Below are 24,007 nucleotides of genomic sequence, written 5' to 3' on the forward strand. Positions count from 1 at the left end.
ACTTTCATATTATTTGCCATCAGATGAACTTCTGTTAAGGTAGGCAATCATCTACACACTGAAAACATCTTTAACCAATGCTGATTTATGTAATTTTTTTATTAAGATCGGGAGAATACAAACACAGGAAACAGGAAAAGGTTATTTATTTATTTGAAGGTCTTGTTCATTGTTTCAGGTGCTGAAGGGCTTTTAGAGATGACATTGTTCTAAATCCTTATTCTGAAGTTCCTACCTTCAAGTTGATATGGGGTGAATGAACAACTGATTGAAAGAGTGGCTTGTGTGTTCCTGCTTTGCACAAATGACACCGGGCTATGCGTAATGACAGGCTGCTCTGGGGCTTGATATCTACTTGGAACAGCTCCTGCCTCTACATCATCTGTCTTGTTTATAGTCATATCACATAAAGACACTAACTGCAAAATACTGGGGGTGTTTTTGACTGCAGCTTTCTCAACTCTTTTTTTTCTTCCAGGAAGGATTTCTCGGCCGTGCCCCGCTGTCCCCTTGGAATGAACCTTCGAGCATCACGTCGTAATCCCTCCTCGGCCGCCCCTAAGGGGCGCGTCCTGGCGCAGCCTGCGGGGCGTGCTGGAGCAGGCGCCGGGCGGGCTTTTGGCTCGCGGAGGCGGCTCGCTCTGCCTCGTGATATCGCTGCCGGAGCTCAAATCCCGCTTAGCGTTCCCATCCTTACGCCGTCTGTCTACGCTGGCGGAGGTGGAATCTTTCCGCAGCAGGCGGGCAGCTCCCTTGAGTAGGCGAGGTTGGAGGAGACAGGGACAGGGTCGATGTGAAGACCAGTGTGAGGAACGGAACGAAGGAAGGAGGCCCAGTATGAAATTAGTCGCTGCTTATTACGTGCTGCCTCTCTTTCCTGCTCTGGTCTTTGGCACTAGGTGAGTAACCGCAGCTGTTTTCCTTAGAGTGCTCCTGCTTTGTTTCCTTTTACAAATTCAGTGCTTTGAAGAGAAATAATACGGATTTCAGGTTTGTACTGGGGTGTTAAGTTTACAGCAAAGATTGTCTCTGATTCTTATCTGTCTCGTGCCCGCTCCTGATCGCCACAAGATTGAATGTTCTCTTGGTGTTGTTTTTTGTTTGTTTGTTCTGTTGTTGTTGTTTGGTTAGTTGGTTGTTGGTTTTTTATGCTGGAAAAGAGATGGTACTGTACAGCTTCACCCACAGCTTGTGGGATGTAACAAGGCAGTGACAAAAGGAAGCTTTATATATAAGGTAGTTAAATCAGATAGACTGTTTCATTGTAATGAAAGGCAAACAGTTGAAACTGAGAATAGCTAACGTTTTCCCGTATAGAGTGAAAAAAAATTAAAAATACTTGAACAATCTCAGTTAAGATTCTATATTTGAATATAGACCCAGGGCTTTTTTTTTTTACTGTAAGCTATTGTAGTGTTATCTCAATGCCAGTAAATGTATAAAAAGTTGCTACAATCGAAAATAATTCCTTTCTGTGAAAGTGTGTGAGAAAATATGAACAAAATCTATTACAACTTAAAAATAAACCTGATCTGACCATGCAGTGTTCTGATAAGATAATGCATTCTGCTCACTTTCTCAGACATAGTATATTGTCTGTGTTGTGAGTAGAATATATTCAGCAAAGAAAAGACAATGTTGAGACACCTTATTCCATCATCTTGATGTACACAGATGAGAAATTAATGTTGTGTGCAGAGCAGATCTATTATGATACTGGTCTCTGTTTAGACTGCTCAACTTCCAGTTCCTCCTAAATCAAGCCCAGATTTTGACTATGATATTTCTCTGCTGTGTTAGGATAATAATACAGAAATAAGTGTGTAATAAATAGTAATGAGTCTATAAAGCATGTTCTTGGAGGATCATGTACATTTTTCAGGGAAATGTGACTTTTTCCTTTATGCTGTGTCTTCTCCCACAAAATGGGCGTCAAAGTGACCTTTTGGAGAAGCAATGCATATTTTAAGGCTTAATTGTTCACTGAGATGCAAAAAGAAAAGAAAAAAAATGTGTGCCTGCTACATTGTCCTACAAAGGGACAGCAGGAGCTACACACACAGGCAAATAATAACTGAAAATCGCTGAAAGGGGAATATGTACAAATGCAGGGAGAAATCAGGAAATTGCTTCAATTATCCAGTAACTTACTTATTTTTGAACAGGTTTTTATTGGCACAAGGAGAGTACTTTTTTAGGTAACATTTCTGGTTAGGGGTTTCCACAGTGCTGGTCCATGTGAGCCATGCTGATGTGCTTTGGAATATAGCACTTGGAGGAATATATGGTAGTTCAGTTCTGATTTAATAAAGGTCTAAGGAAACTTTCACTAGCAGTCATTGTTAGCACTAATTTGGATTAATAATTTTATGCTCATTAAAGAATGATGCATCCTTGGAAGAAGAGTTAAAATGGAGAGGAAGCACCAAACCAGCTTTTGCAGATGCAGGTTTGTATCTTGCATGAACTTGTGCTGATTAAGTTCTGAAAAGAGATAATAGAAAGTTTAAAAAGAAGAATAATATTAAACATAATATATAGATATAATATAGATAATATAATTATATTGTATTTATATATATATATTATAAATATAATATAAAATAATATATAGGTATAATAATAGAAAACTTAAAAACTGCCTGAACATTCATGGGAGTTAAGGTATTTATATAGAGCCATAAGAATGAGTCCTTATTTTCTTGAGCAAGTGTTACCAGTATGAGAAATGAAGCATAGCAAAGTCTGGATAATTGTAAAAAAACACTAATAAATTCAAATCCCCCCTCAACTTTCAAACATAGTTGGAAAGAATATCAAGAAGTTGAAATCGGCACGTGGATGCTAATTGTGAAAACTATAATTCTAAGGACTGTGTATATTTTCATAAGAGCACAGTGTTGTGGCCTGGGATGTTTTATGTTCTTACCTAATTGAGAGATGAAAATGATCAATGGGAGAGAAATCACCCAAGTATAGTATGTGTTGTAAAGTGAGTTTTTGCAAACAGGTTGGTCATCCTGTTAAAAAAGGAGACTGAAACTCTGTTGTAGAGTTGGAGATTTCTAAAAGTTCTGGTCTACTCTCTTCAGCAGTCCCTTGTTTTTTAACTGGCTGTGTTTAAAAAATGTCATGCTGTCAACATACAATTTACTGGAAAGAAATTATGCTTTAATCTCCTTCAATAGAAGGCAGTTCTGGCTCTGGCAGCTAATACTTGTAAACCTATGGCTAATTCATTGGTTGGACCCAACAAGGTAGGTTTGCAGGACTAGTTTTTCTGGCAAAAAAAGCAGGGTACAATATCTTACCATGTGAAATTACTTAGCTAAGGTAAAAGATTAACTTTGCAGGACAGAGTTTTCCATCCTGAGGATTTATTTTGTAGAAGTTTGTACTCTGTTTCATATTTTGGTACTGAAATGAGTAAACACAGTACTTGTTGCAGAGGTGGACAGCTCATGGATTTTTGTTCCTTGTCAGGCAGTGATGCCATCTTTTTTTGCATCATGTAATGGTGATAGTTTTGAAAGATCTCAGCATGTCTTCAAGCCTAATTGCAAACAAATATAAATTGATGAGTTAAGCTACCTTAAGGCAATATGTATTTTTTTCATGTTTGATAATGTTGTTAAGAAGAAAAAAGGACACAGGTATCACCATTATTTCATAATTGTATGATATAATATATATAGTACTGTCGCCCTGAAAACTCAGCTTCTGAGCTTGCTAACATAGTTTTCTAAGGACTTTCCCAGGACAGTAACTATAAACATAGATATGTGTACATTCTTTCTGTTACACGTCTTGTAATGGGCATCTCTCATAGCCAGTGCAGTGAGAAAGTGTTATCCTGACCATCCAATCCCTGGCCATGGTAAGAAACCTATAAATCCTAGGAAGAAAAATAAACTCTGCTCTTTCCTTCACCACACCTCGACCTGTGTCCGCATTATCTATTCATCTTCAGCGGTAACACAGTACAATAATTTGTAACTTCTAAACTTGGTCTAAAATCATAAGCATAATCAGATGCCCATAAAATAACAGAAATTTCATGGTTTTGTAATGAATGATCTTTTCTGCATTATCTGAACTGGATTTTGGTATGGCTTTGAGACACAGTGATAAGTCTTAATCATATTTCTGGTTGGTTGTAGTGCCAAAGAGGTTATGAGATTGAATTGGATTTGTCTATCCAGTTAAACATGTATGTTTTGATGGCGTAAGTAAAAATCACTGCTCTAAAATCAGTGTCTCAAAATGTAAAGTGGAACATTTTTGAAGATGAATTTAGCTTGGTAAAAGTTATGGAAATTGTTTTTTCATGTCCACTTTTATATTTCCTTTGACATTTCCATTTTGGCAGATTTAATGTGATAGATTTTGTATGTTGATTATTTTCAAATGATGAAAAAAATACAGGGTTTTCATATTACATCAGAAATGAGTCTCATTGCCCTGAGAGTTCAGGGAGTAGAGACAGTGTACAATAAGGATCTTATTCTGTGGTCCACTTGCGTACTTCTGTGGCCCCAGACACCTTAGCAGTCTAACTGGAATGCTACTTGTAAAATCTTACACCAAGGCAGTCATTGGGTTCAGTAGCTAAGATTTATGGTCCAGATGATCTTGTCTAGTGAGACCTCCCTACTTTTAGATTAAAGGTCAGTCTTCTGAATTTTGAACTTTACTATTGAAAAGCTGTATACCATTTTTTTTTGTCTAAACAACAAAAGTACTACTCCTTAGAAAAAGTCTGATGTGAAATAGAGCTTTCCCTTTTTTTTTTTTTTTTCTGATGGTGCATTCCTTTCTGTCCACATGTGAAATATGACAAAGACACAAGACACTGAATAATTTGATTGCAGTAGAATGCTTAAGAGCAAAGAATAGGACCAAACCCAACAAGATGAACTTCAAATAACAATTGTTATTGTAATAACAATTGTAATATTTCTACTTACTACAACAACTCATTAAATGCATGTAAAAATAAGAGGGCTGTAAAAGGCAGAATTTTTTAATTGTAGGGAAGTACCTGGTAGTCATTTTTTTCTCTAAAACTGCATTCATTGTCAGTCTGCTGTTGGAAGTGATAAAAATATGATGAATTTCCTAATTAAGCTTGAGAATGGTTGAGCTTTCTTTGGATGTACTTTTAAGGTCAGCTTTTTTTTTACATTTATTTGGTTTGATAATTATTTTTTAAGAGATACAAAAATAATTTTTCCTCCTTTCAGATAAAGGTGTTTAAATGACTCAGCCTGTGACTTGAGGAAAAAATAAAGAGGAACATATCTGATGTTATGGTACTGGCATGGAGTGCGAGAAAGTTGAAAATCCTTGTTTCTAGTTTTTAAGATCTTTTTGGTCTTAGAAACACTGGGCTATAATCAGATGTGCAAAGTAACTGTTTTTTATTTAGACTGATAAGAGAGTAGATAGAACCCGTCTTCATAATCTTTGAAGTAAAGTATGAGGCTCATTGAATGTTAATGCTCTTGGGTGTATCCAAGACATTGTAACATTCTCTCTGGCAGGTAGCCAGAACTGATTTTCACTTCTGAGATCTCAGACTATGGTCTGATGGTGTCCCTTCTCTTCCCCACAAATGAAGATTAGTTCTGCGGAGTGTTAGTAGGCTACTTCTTTAGGAGAAAATATAATACTTTTTTTGCTGTAAGTTCTTAATATGCTTTCTGAATTCTTTCAGCAATGCAGGGGTAATAAATATTATTTATTTAATAAATAAATAATAATAGTTGTGAACTCCTGCATAGAGTTCACAATTTTGTTGTCTGAATTTTCTGGGCCCTAAAAGCTTTCTGATTTCCATCAATGTGGATGATGATGCTTGTTTGGTTAATGGCTTGTAAGGATTTATATTTGAGGTACAGACATAGTATTTAGGATGTGATTTGTGGCCATATTATCCCTGTAAGCTATGTGCATTTGTTGTGGATTGTGTTTAAACATAACGGGTGCTTAAACCAGTGGTGCAACTCCATAATTTCATGGGATGTGTTTGGCTTGATGGCTTTATTTTGACGACTTATAAGTGCCTAACACAGCAAACTAGAAGCTACTTGCACCTTGTTGCCAAAGGAACAGATTAAAATGCATTGACAATATTGATAGTGCTCCATATATCAAAGATCATGAACCTAAACTAAAAATCCAGGAAGTCTCAGTTTGGCCAGAAAAATTTAAAAAATACTCTTTTGTGATGTTGGAATTCTGCTTGTTATGCTATGTATAACGCATTTCTGCCCAGGAGACTTGCCATGGAGTTACTTTTGACATTTTAATGTATCCTTTGTGTTTAGAAAAATTAGAATGCTGACACTTTCCTGTGTCTCATTCATTAATTTACAGTAAAGACAGAAGACAAGGGTATCTTAACCTAAATTGTAATCCCTTGTTCAGTTCAATTCAGAGATTGTGAGCTCAGTATTTTCTGTATTTAATAGAAAACTGTTCACAGACAGTATTCCTTACGAATATTTCCTTACGACCACTTTGCCGACAAAGAAGTCTCATTTATTCTACTTGTCAGAGCAGTGTTTCTTCCCATTGTCTAGTTCTGTACAATGGATGCGCCGTCTGTCTTGTAGGGGTCAGGTTGTAAATATTCTCTATTTAGAAGTCAAGTAATATGTTTGTCAGATAGCATAAAAGATTTTTCATACCATCCTTCAGTCAATGTTGTGCAAATGTTTAAGATGTGTATTGTTATATTTGCTACTTCAAACACATTGGAGGGCAAGTACCTTTTTAGAAATGCTGAAGAATAAATACATTTCATCAAATAGCAGTTTTTATCTGCTACTATAGTTTTCTTTACTCTTTTTCCTTACCTACTTACCTTACCCTTTGCACAATTCCACTGCTTTTTTAATGCTTATTTTACTGGTTTTTATCTTAGCAATATTTTTTGTAGTGTTCCCTCTTTTTCTGCTATATTTGTAGATACAAACAATACTTCAGTCAACATTAGAGAAATTGGTACATGAATCTTACAAGCTGAAGAAATAGGTGTGTATAGAATTTCTTGGTATCTTGTTGATATTGATTAATAATTTCTATGGAAAAAACTAGAGAAGTGTCAAAAAATTCTGGTGTGTTTTGTCTTCTTGTGCTGTCTTAGGAAGAAAAGACTAATTTTCTGCCAGCTAGCATATATTACCCAAAGTCTTGACTTTTCCAGCTATTTACATATTCTTGTTGTTAATTATGAATGGTCATATTTGGTCAATTTGTGGTCATTTTCCTTGCAGGAAATAGGTAGGTTTTCTTTGCATTTGCAAACTATGAAAGTGGAAGCTGGTTGAAAAACAAAGTAAACCTACTTTTAACAAATTAAAGCACTTAGAAAACGGAGCATGCATTTGCTGAGTCACATGTAATTGCAGGACTAAAAATTTTCCCTTTTAGTTGGAGATGGAACTCAAGCAAAATATCTTTCTGATGTCTCTTTATAAAAGTCTTCCAGGCCACTACACTTCTACCCATGACCCAAATATATGCTCTTGCTTTGACAGTGCCAAAACACATTCTATGCTACAGGGAAACAGGGTTTTATGCTGGGGTCCAGTCTCTGTAGTTTCATCATAGTGAAATCATACATAAACAAATGATCAGTAGTTTTTATGGGTGTTTATATAAACTTGCTTTGGTAGTAGGAGGGGAGACAAATTACCTGGTGTAAATGGTAAACAAAATATTTTACTCATTTGCATGCTTTATATTGTTGAATTCTCTATAGTTGGTACAGTTCTTCAGGTGATTCTGTATTTTTGTTGATATGAATGACTACAGAAGTATGAGCTGTGACTTTGTACCTCAAAATTTCTTGGTGAGCCAAGAGCTGCAATAAGGCCAGCAATTACACTATGCCCACTATATATGTGTCATCCTCATAATGTTTGAATGATTTTGCAGGCATGTGTTTGTTTCAGGCTAGTCTGTGACAATAAACATGGGGAAAAAAACCTGAGATTTTACTGAAATGTGGAAAAGAAAAAAATATGTGCAAAAATTGAGCTGACAAGACTGAAAAACAGCAGCTGTGCTCTGGGTTGTATTAGATGGTTAAGGAAGTTTCTTCCTCCTGAGGTAGTGTTCTATGTGCAAAGAAGGACTGTCTATCTTTGAAAGTGGAAAAACAAAATTAATTTTTATACTGCTTCATTTAGGTTTTTTTTGTTAAGTATTTTTCAGGATGGGGTGAAACTCAGCAAGGGTGCAAATCAAAGAACTGTGTTTAGTAGCTGAACCTTTGAGATGGTATGCTGAAACTAATCAGTTGATAACTAATCATTATTTTCAGTGCCGAAATGTTCAAAATAGCTACTGTATTCTTACTACTTATCAAAGGCTGGCATAGTACATCAGTCCTGCTGTACTTCTGCCCCTGTGTTCTACGGAGAGTACAGAAGGTCCTGGTATTTCCTCCTCTGAAAAGAAGTACTGTTGATTTTTTGTTGGTTTTGATTTGTTTTCTTCCCCCTTCTGTGAAGGGAGACAACATTTGCCAAGGGACCAGATATTTTTGAGAGGCTTAATACCTGTAATCTGCAATGGGTTTTCTTTCAAGTGAGCTGAAAGAGTCTAATCTGATGACTTGAATTTCAGAGGGGGATAGCTGGCTGAGTGCACTAACCTTTTGAAACTCTGAATGTAAACAAGAAGTATATTTGAAATTTAGACTGTTCTTTAGATGCTGAATGGTATGTGGGATACCAAATAGTTGTGATTGTTAGGAATCCATCCTAATCTCTTTTAGAAAGTTTAGCCTTGCAGCTGTCTTCATTTTACCCTCAGTTGAGGAGTAAGATTATTTAGCTTAATGCAAAGGGTAATGCTTGGGTAATTAATCTGTAACCATGGTGCCTCAATGAGAGTGAAGTGAGGAGGGGTCAGAACCCATTACAGTATTGCTGCTTTCCTTCTGTTTCCTTAAGGATATTTATGCAATTGGTGCAGCCTATGCAATATAATTTGGTGAAAAAGCAGTCTCAAATATCTCTTTCTGTGAGATCACTGCACACATATATGAATATATAAATATATATGCATTCATCTATGAAAAAAATACCACTGTTCTCAAGTGCATAGATAGTGAATAGAGACTCATCTGCTTTTTTGTTTACTTGTAAAACCACTATCTGTTTTTCAGTATACAGATGTGCTTTATTTGGCTCAGGAAAGTTTGTGAAAGCAGATGTTTAATTTAATTTAATGTTAGGGTTAGGTAATTTAATGTTAGGGGATGCTTCAAACATCCTAGCTCTTTCCCTAATTTTGGCTCAGCTGAGCTCCTTTGGCACAAGGGCAGATCCATTCCTGGCACAGAAAGATTTAAAATGCTGTAAGAATTAAATAATAAGATCAGTTTTAAAGAAATAATAGTCAGTCCATTTGACTCAGAAAAATCTTGCATTTCTATCTGTTTTAATGTCATAGTGTGTAGTATTGTCAGTTTCATATGTACCTAAATTGACAAAATTTAAATAGTTTCTGAAAATAATTAGGAAGAAAAATCAGGACACATATACCAGAACTAATGGGTTAAGGAATATCTGTTTCCTTTGTATGAGATGACTGCTGCATTACTGGCATATGAAAGGTAATCATATATGTTTAAGCCATTCCCATCAAATAGGTGATGTACAGAACTTGATACTGCAGTCAGGTTTAAATATTTTAGTGTTCACTCACATCACACATTTCTTTGCTGCTTAATCGTGCTGGTAAGGTTACATGTTAAAATGGAACTTTTAAATGTAATGGAAAAGTGTTTGCAATACTGTTCAGTAATTACAGGAACATGAAAGATTTTTATCAGACTTGATTAAACCTGATGATACCTTGGAAGCAATATGGAATAATTTAATCTGCCTTAATTCTTTCTTTGTTCTAGGGAATTAAAGGATCCTTAAGGTAGCTTGCCCCATTCCTGTAGAAGAATATTTAGTATCTATAACAAAATCTTTGTTCCTGTGAATATTTGCAAGGACTTATAGATAGCTCTAGAGTGAGGAAACCTAAGCTTCTCACTTTCTATTCAAGTTAGTTCTCATGCACAGTCCATTCTTTCAGATATTTCTGGGAGTTGGTCAGAGGGCTTCAGGGGTCTTTGGTGGTCTTGATCCTCAGGTTTGTAGTCCATGGCCACTTCTCAGTCTTATTCTTGCCTTTGAGCTGCACTGCGTTGTGCTCATCTGCAAGAACTAGAATAAGGATGTTTGTCCTGGAAAAGTGCTGCCCTGCCTCTCCATGGCCCCCTTCTCCAGCAGCATCTTTTTCTTTCCAACAGTGTGTTGAGACATACACATTATACCATCTTTTAGTATTCTACTCTAGGTCATGGGAGTTTGCCTTGTTCAGGTGACAGGTAGCCTTGAGAATATTAAGTGGCTTGGCAGTATTACATTAAAGTAAAGTAACACTTGAATAACAGCCTGTAGCTTTAAATCAATTATATATTTGCCTTCAGTAATTACTAAATAAAAACACATTTGATCCCTTTGTAGTCATTGTAACATCCACTGAGTTCACTGAATCCCCATTGATGGTAGAAAAATATCCTAGCATGTTCCTAGCACATGTGAAAAGAGAATAAGAAATTAGCATTCAGTTTAGCAACACCTGAACTGAGACAGCACTCAGATTTTTTACAAAAGATAATTCTTCTCTTATTTATATATAAGACAATTACAGACTTTTTTTTTTTTTATTCAGCCTTTGAAATTTAGCCCTAATTTCTCTAAAATAGAAAATCACGGAGTTAAGGCTTCTTGTGTGAAAGCTGGATTTTTAATTTTGTTTTGTTTTTTTTTAAATTTGCTTCATATTTAGATCCTTGAAGTACTTACACATACATTGAGTGAATTCTAGTTTTTCTTTATTTCTTTACAGCCTTTATATTTTGTTAATGCACACTTGATTTTCTACTCACCTTTAAGTCCATGGAACAACCGTAACAGTGGAATGCATAATATACAGATCTGTCTTTTTTTTGGTCAACAGGTCAACCAGCTAGCATATTTACTCGAGTTCTATGGGAAAAGTTCACGCATCTTGTTTATTTAATTCTGGGGAAATGAGGAGAAAAGGGACACTCAATATAAGATTTCATCACTTGCGTTATGAAAGTACTCTTCCCATTTTAATTCTAATATATGCTGTATTGAACATGTAATGTATGCTGAAGGATACTGTTCTTCAGCAATTTTATAGCTTTTTATTTGTGCAAAGAGCACAAGAATTAACTGTCCCAACATTGTGACATCCCACTGCCAAACACACAAGAGCTCTCAGGTGTACAAAGCTTTCTAACTTCTCTTCCTTTTGTATGTCTATGAGAGTCATCTTCTTCTGGGAAATAAAGGCATTACTCTTCCATGTTTGTGGAGTTTCTTTTTATTTTCTGAATGATATTTGTGAAGATTTTGTGTTTAATGGGTACCTTAATTTTGTCCTTAATTCAGTACCTTAATGGGTGTTATAGTAGTTGCAAGACACTTAGTGTTCCAGGTACACCTTTAAACAACTCCAGTTTATTTATTAATTTACTATTTTAAGCCTTTGATTTAAAAGTTGTTTTCCTTTTGTTTTTCTTAATGTTTTCTGTTTAGAGTGGTTCTTAGGATATTGCTATCCTTCTGCATAATATGAATAGCGGAAATACCAGCACTCATCAAATTAGTACTGAGCTTAATAATGTGCCTTCTAATATGCAAAAGTGAAGAATGCAGCCATGGCAAGGCTGTATTTCCATTTCACTTAGAATTCAACGGGCAAGTAAAAATAATGGTATGTATCTGTAAATAATTTGGCATAGCATGTCAATAGGAGGAGTTGCACATCATAGCTAAAGGATGTTTCTGTTGAAAATTGAATCTGGATATTTAATTATTAGATTGTGGCAGGATCTGTGCCACTGAGTAAAGAAGAAAACAATACTCCCCATGTAAGACCCACTATTTGAGGTTCCTTGTTGAGGCGCCAGCTTGGAGGAGGGGTCATCCCTGTTAGAAAGAAATAAACCAATATACTAAAAAAATCTACAGATGCAATTGTCAAACTTCTTCACATAGTCTGTATAATTTTTCAGTAACAGTGTAAATTTTGATCTGTGAAATTGCTACAGAGGTGTCAAGTATGGGGGTGGGGGGAAATAGTGAAGCAGTCCAACTTGTGCTATGCATTTAACCTGTATAGCATTCATGGAGTAATGAGGACAGGGTAAGGCTTTTAAATAAGTTCACCATGAAAAAGTCTGGCTTTTAAACTCAGGAATCTAACAATTTTTAAGCTGCCCACTCTTCTGGTTAGTTTTAATACGAGCAGTCAGAAAGGATATATTTCCAAGTTCAACTGCTATTAAAATTGCATATGCAACAGTGCATTAAATGGTTTCTACAGCAAGTAAATGGAAAAAAGCAGCACCATGACTTGTGAATTTTCAGGCTGCTATCATACAGAAGACTAGCTCAGACCTATTTTTTCAGGGATTTGGCATTAATTAGGAGCTTTTTTGTTTTGGACTTTGGTGTATGTTTAGCAATCTTTGATGTCAGCAAATTAACTTTGGCTTTAAAATGTGCAGTGTACATAATTCACTGTTGTTTTTTTTTAATGAGTGTAATAATTCCTTTTCTTATTAATTAAAATCATGACATAGGTGTCCTTCCAATGGAAATGAAAGAAAGACAAAATATGTGTAATTATTTCCCTCTTTTATACATTCTAATGTCATATCATAGCTATTTCTCATCTCTTTCTTTCCAAGTGAAAATCAGGTCTGTAGTTAAATTTGGCTTGAAAAAAAAACATTAAGGGAAAATGTATTTGTATATTCTTGAATAACAACATTAAATCAATGAGTTCAGTAGAACTATATAGTTGCTATTTAAAGGACTATATGAACCAGGCTTCCTTGCTGTTTTCTATTTCAGTTCAGACTTACATGATACTGTATAATACCAAACTTGGTACAGGCAGACATACTTGGTCAGAAAGATAACCAGCTGATAACTGGGCAGGGGTTTGACTATAAAATTGAAGTCAAATTGAGATAAGACTTCTGGTTAAAATTTAATGGCAAAGAAAAATATTTGATTGTTGTTTCAACTTTTTTTTTTTTTAATAGAATATACAGCATACCAGAATAATATGTTATTTTTACTTGCCATCTTAAAAAGGTGTGCCTAAATTCATTGCAATGACCTATATTATTGACTAAAAAGAAATAGAACCATTTTCTCCTCTTCAGAAATTGCATTTCCAATTTAGAAAAAAAAAATCTTTTTAGTAGTTGAAATGAATAGTCATGTTTTGAAAACAGTATGGGTGGCTTTTCTACGCTAATCAAAATATTGAAGTATATCTAGCATGAGTAGGCTAAGGTGGATGCCTAGTGAATTAGGAATTACAAAGCAATTAAAGCTAGCATAGATTGTTTATATAGCTTTAAAACGCTCATGTTTCTTCTAAATAATCTGTTGGAAACAAGTATATTGGATGATGGTTCTAAAAGGATTGTACTATATTGATTATCAGGAACACTGTCAAAACAAACAGTAAACCTGATTTTACTGGTTTTCATGTCTTTATGAAACTTCTATTCTTGTACATTTAGCAAACAGGACTGTTACTGAAGAAGAAGGTAGATTGGTAATCTACCAATTAGAAGATTTGGTAGAAGAGATAGAAGTTTGGAGTGTACAGGACTGTGGAGGCCGTGGAGAGTATTGCAGGTCGTTATTGTGAAAGTGTACATTGCTGGAGATCCCGAGAAGTCTGAGGTTGGAGACTCCCCTTATTCATTATTATGGGAAATGCTTGAGTGTATTTTATAATACAGCCCTTCTCTTTTAATATATTTATTTCAAATTTTTAAAACAGACTAAAAACTTTCATTTGAATTTTTGTAAATTAATCACTAGTTGAGCAGAATCTTAGCCAACTCCATTGAAGGGCACACAAGTGCAGGCAGGAGCAGCATTATGTGTAGACAAACACATAAAAACCACAGATAAAGGCAACCAGCAAATCAAATGGTTTTGAAAAGACAATTCATAGTATCATTAAACAAAATGATTAAACATAAAACATCAATTAGATGTTTTATTTTTTTTTCTTTGGCTTAGCTTTGAACAGTCAATTTGGAATTTAGCAGAGAGTAAGAGGATTGCTTTTGTAGAAACTATGGAATGAATTAACATCCTTCTGTTCTTTTCATGTCTTGTAAACCATAAATTCAGAATCATAAAGTGTGTAACAAGGTATTTGTACAGTCTTTAGGTGACTTGCAAATTTGATATGCTATAGTTGAGATCAATTTAATTAGAACTTTTTTCAATAGATATTTTAATGTAGACTTTGAATTTTGATTCTTCTCTTCACATTACTGAAGAGAAATGGTATGTGATGTGCAGTAGGATATTATGTAGTTGCCATCAGAGAAATGTGTTGGGATGGCTTACATGGCTGGAATGCTGCAATGGATGGCTACAAGCTCTTCAAACAAACAAGGAGAGGCAGTGGTGTGGCTCTGTACATTAAGGAGTGATTTGAATGTATAGATTATAAGATTGAGCCTCTGTAAGAATCGAGGAATGCTAGCAAGGGAGGTATCATGATTGTGAGTCTCTTTTAGACCATCCAACCAGGATGAAGAGGGAGATGAACTATTCTGTAAGCAGCTGGCTAATGTTTCATGATTCCTTGCAATTTTTCCTGTGGGAGACTTAACTTGCCATATGTCTACTGGAAGTGCAACACAGCGGAGAGAAGGCAGTCTAGGAGGTTCCTGGAGTGTGTGGAAGAGAACTTCCAGACATAAATGGTAAGTGAGCCTACTGGGGTGGTGTCTCTATGGACCTGCTGTTTGCAAAAAGAGGACTGGTGGGAGATGTGGTTGTTGGAGGCTGTCAGGCACAGTGACCCTGAAATGATGGCTTTTGATTTGTGGTGAGGTAAGGAAGGATGTCAACAAAATATCTATCTTGGACTTCCTGAAGGTGGACTTAGGCCTATTCAGGACATTGATTTGGAGAATCCATTGAGAAGCAGTCCATAATAACAAAGAGGTCCAGAAAACTTAGAAAGAAATAACTTAAGAAAGAAATCTTAAAGGTGCAGGAGCAAGCCATCCCCATTTTGTTGCAAGATGAACCAGCAGGGAAGAAGACTGGCCTGGCTGAACAGGGAGCTTTTGCAGCAACTCAGGAAGAAATAAAAAGAGGATCAAGACTCAGGAAGAGTACAAGCATGTTGTTATGTCACATAGAAAGAAAATTAGGAAGTCCAAAGCTCAACTAGAACTCAATCTGGCCACTTCTGTAAGAGATAATAAGAAAAGCTCTTATAAATACATTAACATCAAAAGAAGAGCCATGGAAAATCTCTATTCTCTATTAGATGTGGAGGGGGAACACTGTGACCAAGGATGAGGTACTTCATACCTTCTTTGCCTCAATCTTTAAAAGAAAGACCAGTATCTACAAGGCAGTCAACCCCATGAGCTGGTAGACAGGGCCAAGGAGCAGAATAGACCCCCTGTAATTCATCAAGTTGGGTGGGTCTGCTGATCTGCTAGAGAGCAAAGGATCTAGACAGATAGATAGATAGACAGACAGACAGACAGAGGCAGGTGTGTGAGGTTCAACAAGGCCAAGGTTGAGCTTCTATGCTTCAAGCAAAACAACTCCTCACAGCGCTAGATGCTGGGGAAAGAACAGTTGGAAAGCAGCCCAGTGGGAAAAAACCTGGGGGTGCTGAACGTGAGCCAGTGTCTGCCCAGTTGGCCAAGAAGATCAATGGCATCCAGACTTGTATTAAGAACAGTGTGACCAAAAGGACCAAGGCCTTGGACAAGTGATTGTCCCCCTGCACTTGGCACTGCTGACATGACACCTCAAGTCCTGTGTCTGTTTCTGGGCCCCTCACTGATAGACAGATAGATAGATAGAGATAGAGAGATAGACACTGAGGTGATGGAGCAAGTCCAGACAAGGGCAATTAAGCTGGCAAAGGGTCTAGAGGGTAAGTCCCTTGAGAGACAGCTGAGGGATCTGGCTTTGTTTAACATGGGGAAAAGGAGGCTCAGGGGTGACCGTATTTCTCTCTGGAACTATCTGAAAGGAGATTATAACAAGGTGGGGGTCAGCCCCTTCTCACAGTCAATTAGCAACAAGATGAGGATATAGCCTCAAGCTGTGCTGGGGAGGGTTCAAGTTGGACAACAGAAGGAATTTCTTCACTGAAGGGGTTGTTAAGCATGACAATGGACTTCCCAGGGGGGTGATGGATTTCCATTCCTAGAGGTGTTGATGAAATGACTAGATGTGGCACTCAGTGCACTGGTCTAGTTGACAAGGTGATGTTCTGATAAAGGTTGAACTCTATCTCAGATGTCCTTTCCAACCTAATTGATTCTGTGATTCTGTGCAGGTGTGATTTCTCTAGATTACTAGAAATAAACACAATGAATAGAAGGTATAAAAAAAGCCAAGTGCAAAATACATTCCTTATGCTTAAGACACCTTTACATTAAGGATCTAAAGCAGTAGTTACAAAGTAATCTGAGAATCAGAAATTAGTAAAACTTAATAGTGTGCCTTCCATTTAAATCTAGTTAAGATTTTAAGACCAAGGTTTTATTAAGTTCTGTCTAGAAAAGCTTTAAGAAGATCTGTTCTCACAGGAATATGCATTGAAATTTGTGCTATAGCTTCACCGTAAACATTTGCTAGTTTCAAGAGCTGTAGCATCTTCTCTCAACCCTGTTCTGCACTGCCTCTCATGTTACTAGTATTATGTACTATTGTCCTGGGTTGATTATGATGTTAAATTGTATCCCCATTCGTCCACCTAAGCCAGACACAGGTTTTGTGTTCTTAAAATTCCATCTAAGAGTAAAAGTGAGTGGAAAAGAAGCACCGAGTCTGTTATCAGAGACTGTACTTGCTCCCCCCCGCATCGGGAGTTTTGACTACAGCACAGACAGACAACAAGACACAGATCACCTTGGCTTTCCAACTAGCCGGAGCAGAGAGGTCTTCCTGGACTGTTTTCTTTCCCTTTTTCTGAAACAAATCGAACCTGCTCTGGACTGGGGACTCGGGGGAGCACCGGGAGCTTGCACCCGTGGACTACCGGGAGCCCAGCCTGGGCAGCGGCATTTTCCAGCACCAGAGGGACTGATAACAGAGCGAACACCCACAGGAAAGAGACCCTCTGAAGTTTGTCATCTCTTCTGAACGGCGAGAGGTTTTGTAATTTGATATCATTCATTTTTGTGCTGGGTAGTGCTGTGCCTGTGAAATAAACAGGTTTTTTCCACTTCTCTCAGAGAAATCTCTTCCCGAACTGGTTGGGGGGTGGGAGAAAAGGGCCATGTGGGTTTGCTTCCCGGGGGTGGAGCCCCACTGGAGGTTTTCTCCCAAATTTGCCCTAAACCAGGACAACTGTGAGTACTGGTAGATTACATAAATGTTACATGGAGATTGCAAATTAATGTGACTAAACATCATAGCATATAATACTGATTTTCTAGTAACACTGTTAACCAGAGCCATGGTGAGCAAATCTTCAGAACGTTAATTTGTACTTATAATTGTGCCATTTAATAAAGAATATAATGTATTTTGACCTTTGTGCACAAAGATAAACCAATCCTCAGGTTTAAAGTGATTGCCACACTATATTTATTATTGACTTAATAGTTATATTACCTTTAGCATCAAACAGAAGCAACTTGCTAGACTTAATCTCAAGCAATTTCAGTTTAACAAACTCTGATTTTTATACAATTATTAAGATTGTAGACTTTGAAGAATACCATGAATATAGGCCTGACTTTGAAGTTTAATTTAGAGACCCGTATTTATGAAAACAAACTAGTTAGGAAGAGAATGTCTTTCCCCTCTTGCATACAGGAGGGTCCATTTCCAAATGGAAATCTTTCAAACCTGTGTGTCAGAAGCAGCAGAAATAATTTTTATAATTTCTAGGAACATGTTTTGCTAAATCCATACATATATGTAGAGGAGAAAAGATTAAGTATATGCAAATTCTTGTAGAGAATTCATGGAGTGTACTTAAAAATTGAAGAAAGAAAATACAAAGACTATATAAAGATTTGAATTTCCCTTTGTTATGCTGGATGTTTAGCTATTTTGGTCCTTCTCTTAAGTGAAAATGTTGCTTTTTGTGTTTCACAGTGGCTTGGCTGTTGCCTGTAATAATTACTTCTGAGGGAGAGTTATTCAGTTTTGGAATAAAAAAATCTGTCTTTAATTTTGGCAGTTAAAGAGACCATATTGAAACTCTTCTGCTGAGAATTAAAAAGAAAAATTGTTTGTATTATCTGAACAACAGATAACTGTACTAATCAGCATCCCCTGTAGGGTTTTGTTAATGATCTTATATGTGATGGGTGTAGAAAGATTGAGCTGAAAGTGAGGAAATTTTGTGCAGAAGTTTAGTATATGTTATAAAATATTTTTATTAGTAATATATTAACAAGAATATTAACTTTCAATAGCTTATTGTTATTTTTGGTTTTTCTTAAGTTGATTATGCAGATTATGGTTGCTGTGGTGTGGAAATGTATCAGTGCTGCTTTCCTTCATTGCAAAAACAGGTCAGCTCCAATTCTTTCCATTTCAAGGTAGTAGAACAGATTGACTCCTGCAAATAACTTCCATCACATTCTCTATTTCTATGTGTTCTATACAATCAACCAGTTTTAGAGGACAGAGTTCAAGAAAAAGGGCTTGATTATTAAATGAACTGTTTTCACATATATGCTATTAAGGTAATTGAGATTAAATGGGAATTATGTCTCGGCATGAGAGAGGAGGCATTATGTAGATAAACAGATCTTTTTCAAGATTTACTCCTTTCAACTTAGTGCTTAGTCATTTGGTTGAATGTCTTCCAGTTTTTCAGAGAAGTTTTTCCTAGTTACTACTAAGATATTTTTTCCTAAACCAAAGAATGAAATTTGTGGTGGGTTATGAACTTCCTTGGAATGAAAATACATCTTTTTCAGAATTAAAAAAGACCAAAACAACAACAACAAAAGAAACAAACAAAACAACAACAACAAAAATCAAACAAAAAACACCCAACAAAAACAACCAAAAAAAACCTGACAGCCACCAAAAAAAACAAAAGCACACAAAACTTGATAGAAGCTCTTTCTCTGGTGGTTAAGGTTTTGATTGGTTTTTGGTTTTTTTGGGGGGTGGGGATGTAGGTCGTTTTTGTTGTGCTTTGGGGTTTTTTCGTTGTTGAGGTTTTTATCTTTGGAGGAAGTTGTGATGTTTCTGACTTTGGGGGGTTTCTTTGGAGAGAACTTTTGTAGCTGTGTAGAGGGAGGGTTTGCTGTCTGGAGCATTTTTATTGGTAGAGGAATTCTTATTTAAGGAACAGCTAACAAATATAATGATCCCTAAAAGCTGATTTTTTTTCCCCTTCCTTCTCTGCATAGGTATTAATACAAGTGGTTTATGGAAGTAATGTAGTTCTATGAAAGTATGTTTGTGAGTTAATTTAAGGCAGAAAATACTTAGGGCTCTCACTGAAAGCTTAAACAACTTTACTCCTTGTATTGCTGAAATTATGCCAGAAAAAATAATTCATGTCCTTGGGTTGTTCTGGTACTTAAGAAGGACTGGAAGTGTTCATCAGTACCTCTGCTAGGATTCCCTGGTGGCATCTGCTGTTTCTTTAGTTTCTATGTATCATTTAATCTTGTTTGTCCTCACATTAGGTTTCACCTTACTGTAAAAATACTCTATAAATGTTAAATGTGCTTAAGCTTTCAAATAAATTAATGTATAAGAAACAATAGAAAACAAGCTAGCTAGTTTTGCTTTTACCTGTTTCATTCTATATTATTTGTAATAATAATAATAATAATAATAATAGTACATTTATCTCTATTATTTTGTATCTCATCTCAGAAAACCTCCCCGGATAGAGTTATAGAAGGACTGAAGAAATTTCTGTCTCCTGGGAGAATAATAAAGTACAGGAAAAACATCAAATAGTACAGAAAACAAGAATTCAAATAATGTGGGATGTATTCCCAATTCTGCATTTTTTTTTCTATGAGATTATGTTATTTTTTTATTTATTTCTTCTTGATTTTCTACTGATCTTTAGAGTACATTTATGAAAAGTGCTTGAGGATTCAACACTATTAATAAACTAGAAAAAATGTTTCACATAGGAGAGGACATCTCTGTTGTAATGGTAAAATGTGAGCTAGCAGACTAGTTGAAAATTGAATTATTAAAGTATCTAGAAGATAGCAAGTTAATTGCAGGACTAGAAACAAGCTGCTTTTTGGTTTGGGGTTAATCTGAAATCTCTGTATTCTATTGCAAAAAAAAGTAGTTTTAGATCCATAATCCACTCCCCATACTTTTATAATACATTTGGATTGAAATAAAATTGAGAACTTAATGCACCTGAGCAGAATGTTCAGTTGTTCTCTTCAAACAGAATGAAGTAAGAGAACACTGTCACCTACCTTGCATAAAGCTCAGCAAGCAGTTTGAGGCATATAATATTTTTCATACTAATGTATTTGTAAGACCTTCATAAAAATAGTATTTTGAGTTGCTGGAATTATTGCTATATATTCTTATATTGAGTCTATATTGGCTTAGATTCACTAATTTGAGTTTCCTGACCAACACACCAAATAATGTGGTGGGTTTAGTGCAGGCTAAAATTACCAATGCACTTACTGATATCTTGCTGTGAGATATGGATTAAGAGAAGGGCAAAACAGGCTTAAAACTTAAAAGGTATAAAGAAACTGTATTAATAGGGCTACAAGAACAAGAAGCATCAGAATACAACCTCCAGAACATCTTTCCTCCCACTGGCTAACCTCTTTCCTTTCCCAACTGACAATGTAGAGACAAAACCTGGGATGTTAAATCAGTTGCCAGCTATACAATAGTCTTTCATTAATTCTTGTAGGGAAAGAGGTTTTCTCTTGTCATGCCATGTAGACTTCTCCACTTTGGCTTTTCATTTCCAAAATAGCAAATAGCAGCTGCCCAGGAAAAGTTCTGCATGGCAAAATTCCTCCCGTTTTTACAGCCCTCCTAGAGGTGTGTCCATGGGCCACAAACTCATGGGGTATTATTTTAAGGATGAGTTGTTAAAAGGCAAAGGTTCTATTCGTCTGTCTCTGTGATCGTCTTTGGGAACAGAAGGTTTTTCTTCTCTCCGTGGGGCAAAGGGTCTTCATCACTCATCTCTCTCTTTGTTCAGCTTCTCATGGGATCACAGCTACTCCAATGTCTTCTTGGCTTTGTCAATGGATGCCTCTGCTCACATCTACAGAATACTTCATCCCCCCATAGTCTTTCATGAATTAAAGGGGATATTTCAGTATATCATTGTCCATCTCCATGGTACTACCAAAAGAGCTTTCAGCCCCGGTAGGGCATCTCCTCATTCTCCTTCCATCTGAGGCTTGACTCCTTTACTGACCTTGGTGTCTTCATTTTGTCTTTCTATGTGTCATCACTCTTTTTCTCTCCCTGGAGAGAAAAAATATAAGTGTTCAAGTGTTTTCTCTCTCCCTGGAGAGAGAAAAAAGGTCTGCAGGTCTCATCTGCATAGTGAAAGGGTTAATATCTTGCTCAGTGGCCACAGCAGTCACGCTGTTGGATTTCAGGCTGCTCTGGGCCCCTCCCTCTGCCCAGCAGCTTCTGGGTGGAGGGGGGGGGAGGGCAGGGCAGTTGGGTCTGGCTTGGCCTGGAACCGTTGGTGCGGGCCAGCGGGGTTTAGTGTCATCAAGATGTCAGCAGCCGTGGCACGGCCTGCCCCAGCCTGGGGCCAGTTCCCCACAGCCTTCATCCCCTGCCCAGGAGCCTCTGGGTCTGGCCTGGCCCCCTCCCAGGCCACACAGGCTGTGGGGGAGCAGGGTCGGCCCCACCAGAGCTCAGTTACCTTCTGAGGCTGGAAGCCAAGAGAGAGATTTCCCAGGCTTGCCGTTTTTAAAATGTGGATCTCACAGAGGTAGATCTAATTTCTAAATTGTTCAAAATGTTGTCAGTTCTCAGAACTAGCCAGCTATTGGCCTTTTCCAGGCACAGAGGAAGCTCCCAGCAGCTTCTCTCAGAGATGTCACTTCAGTGGGTGGTTTCTTACATCTTCCCCAAATGTCCATCAATGCAAAACCAGCACAAGTTAGATTTTATTTTACAGTCCAGAAATTGTTCAAAAATTCAGTTTTGGAACACAAAGTGATCTTGGTTAAATATGAAAAGTGAAGTTGAACCATTTTTATAATTAATGTTAATAGGGTATTAAATTTTTCATGCTTTCCTTAAGGAAGCACTAAAAGCCATACAAGGATTGTTTTACATTGTATATGTATATTCTATGGAAATGTCTTTATGAAAACATCAAACCTCCAAAAACTCTGCACAAAGTCTCCAAAACACCTACCCATAACAGCTGGTGCAATGCTATTTACATTAATAGAAATACATGACAGATCCAAATTACATAACAACATCCAGTTCTTGAATGTTCTGTGTTTAAAACCTGACTGAGTACACATTTGGTTGTGGAAACCACTGGAGTGTGTTGAGTCTTCCCTCTTCCCCAAAAAAAGTCATAGTTGGTATGTGTTTGCAGTCTTAGCACTATCCTGAACCAGTGACCATGGTCAAGAGGCAGAATGAGTAGTATGGAAGATCAATGCAGGCAACAGAAGAGTAAAAACCTAGGTCCTGAGTCACAAGATGAAGCATGCATTCCTTTAAGCAGTAAGAACCAATTTCCAAGAATATCTGCTTCTGCACAAAACACTTCAGGTTTCTGGTGCTGATTTGTGAAAATGCACTGTGAAGAAGTTAGAAATATTTAAAATATAGAACAGTCCTGCTGTCAAAATCAATGGCTATCACCAAACTATCTCATGAAATATGCATATTGCAAGCTTTCTTCCACAGTTCTACCAGCTGAAGGATATTTAGGTAGCTTATATGTTGTATGAATAATGCATGCCCCCCAATGCTTGAAAAAGCACTAAGCATTGCAAAACCTATTTATTACAAGGGACCACAGTAAAACAGAAGTAACTTCTTGCACAGCTGATGCTGTTGAGAGAGCAGACTGTTTTCAATATATTGCCTGAACAGTGTAAATTCTGTATTACAGTGTTATGCAAGTATGTTGGAAAATACAGGTTTAAGATTTATGTGGCAATATTTTGTCGCTCTGTTGGGAACGGCGAAAGAATGACACAGACTCTCTCGTGGAGTCAGAACTGGAGAAGTTTCTCTCTCGGTTTATTACCTCAGCTCTCTTTTATAGACCGATATGTGAAAAGTACAGAAAAGAAAACTCTTATTGGTTAGTGAACTAACACATTACCATCATTGGTCAGTGGGGTTCATCACCCCTCGACTTTCTCTTGCAAGAAAACAAGGAACAGACAAACAGCACCTGCAAGGCTGCTTTCTATCTCTAAAGATTGTTTTAATTCTTCCTTATGAATTCCCAGGCCACTTTTCCAGGCAAGACTGAGAAAGCTATGCGGCCTGCAATTTCCACAGGCACCGTGCTCTCTGTTTCAGAGTTAGCATCCACAATATTTGGCAATGACTCTTCATGAAGTACAAAAACAAGAAGTGTAAAAGTTACGACATTGACAGTTTTGGGGAGAAGGAAGTTGTCAACTATCTAAAATGAATAATGCGATGGATTTTTTTTTATTTATGAGCATATTAAGCAAAATGACATTATTACAAATCATTACATTACAGTATTTATCATCACAAATGTAAATATATTGGTCAGAGAAATGCTAAATTAGAGATATTCACCTAGGATATTTTGTTTGATTATGATTTCAAAAAGGGGAAACAAAGAGTGTTTTAAATTCAGTGTGCACTTGAGATTCTTGACAAAAGAAATCAGCAAATGAAGCTGTAAGTACTTAGTAAGATTG

The 24,007-nt window shown here is 36.7% G+C and overlaps 1 protein-coding gene across 4 annotated transcripts in view; it reads left to right on the plus strand.

Moving 5' to 3' along the window:
- Positions 1–641: 641 nt before the first annotated feature.
- LUZP2 (leucine zipper protein 2) overlaps positions 642–24,007 on the plus strand; it is a 286,406-nt gene continuing 263,040 nt past the window's right edge. For all 4 annotated transcript variants that reach the window (XM_088058249.1, XM_088058250.1, XM_088058251.1 and 1 more), the window contains exon 1: positions 642–899. In XM_088058249.1, the coding sequence (XP_087914375.1) occupies positions 838–899 (62 nt within the window). In that variant the 5' untranslated portion in view covers positions 642–837. The remainder of the gene's footprint in view (positions 900–24,007) is intronic.

Source organism: Pseudopodoces humilis, chromosome 7, assembly GCF_049639895.1.
Source record: "Pseudopodoces humilis isolate 2021_Gansu_Grassland_sample_001 chromosome 7, ASM4963989v1, whole genome shotgun sequence".
NCBI lineage: Eukaryota > Metazoa > Chordata > Aves > Passeriformes > Paridae > Pseudopodoces > Pseudopodoces humilis.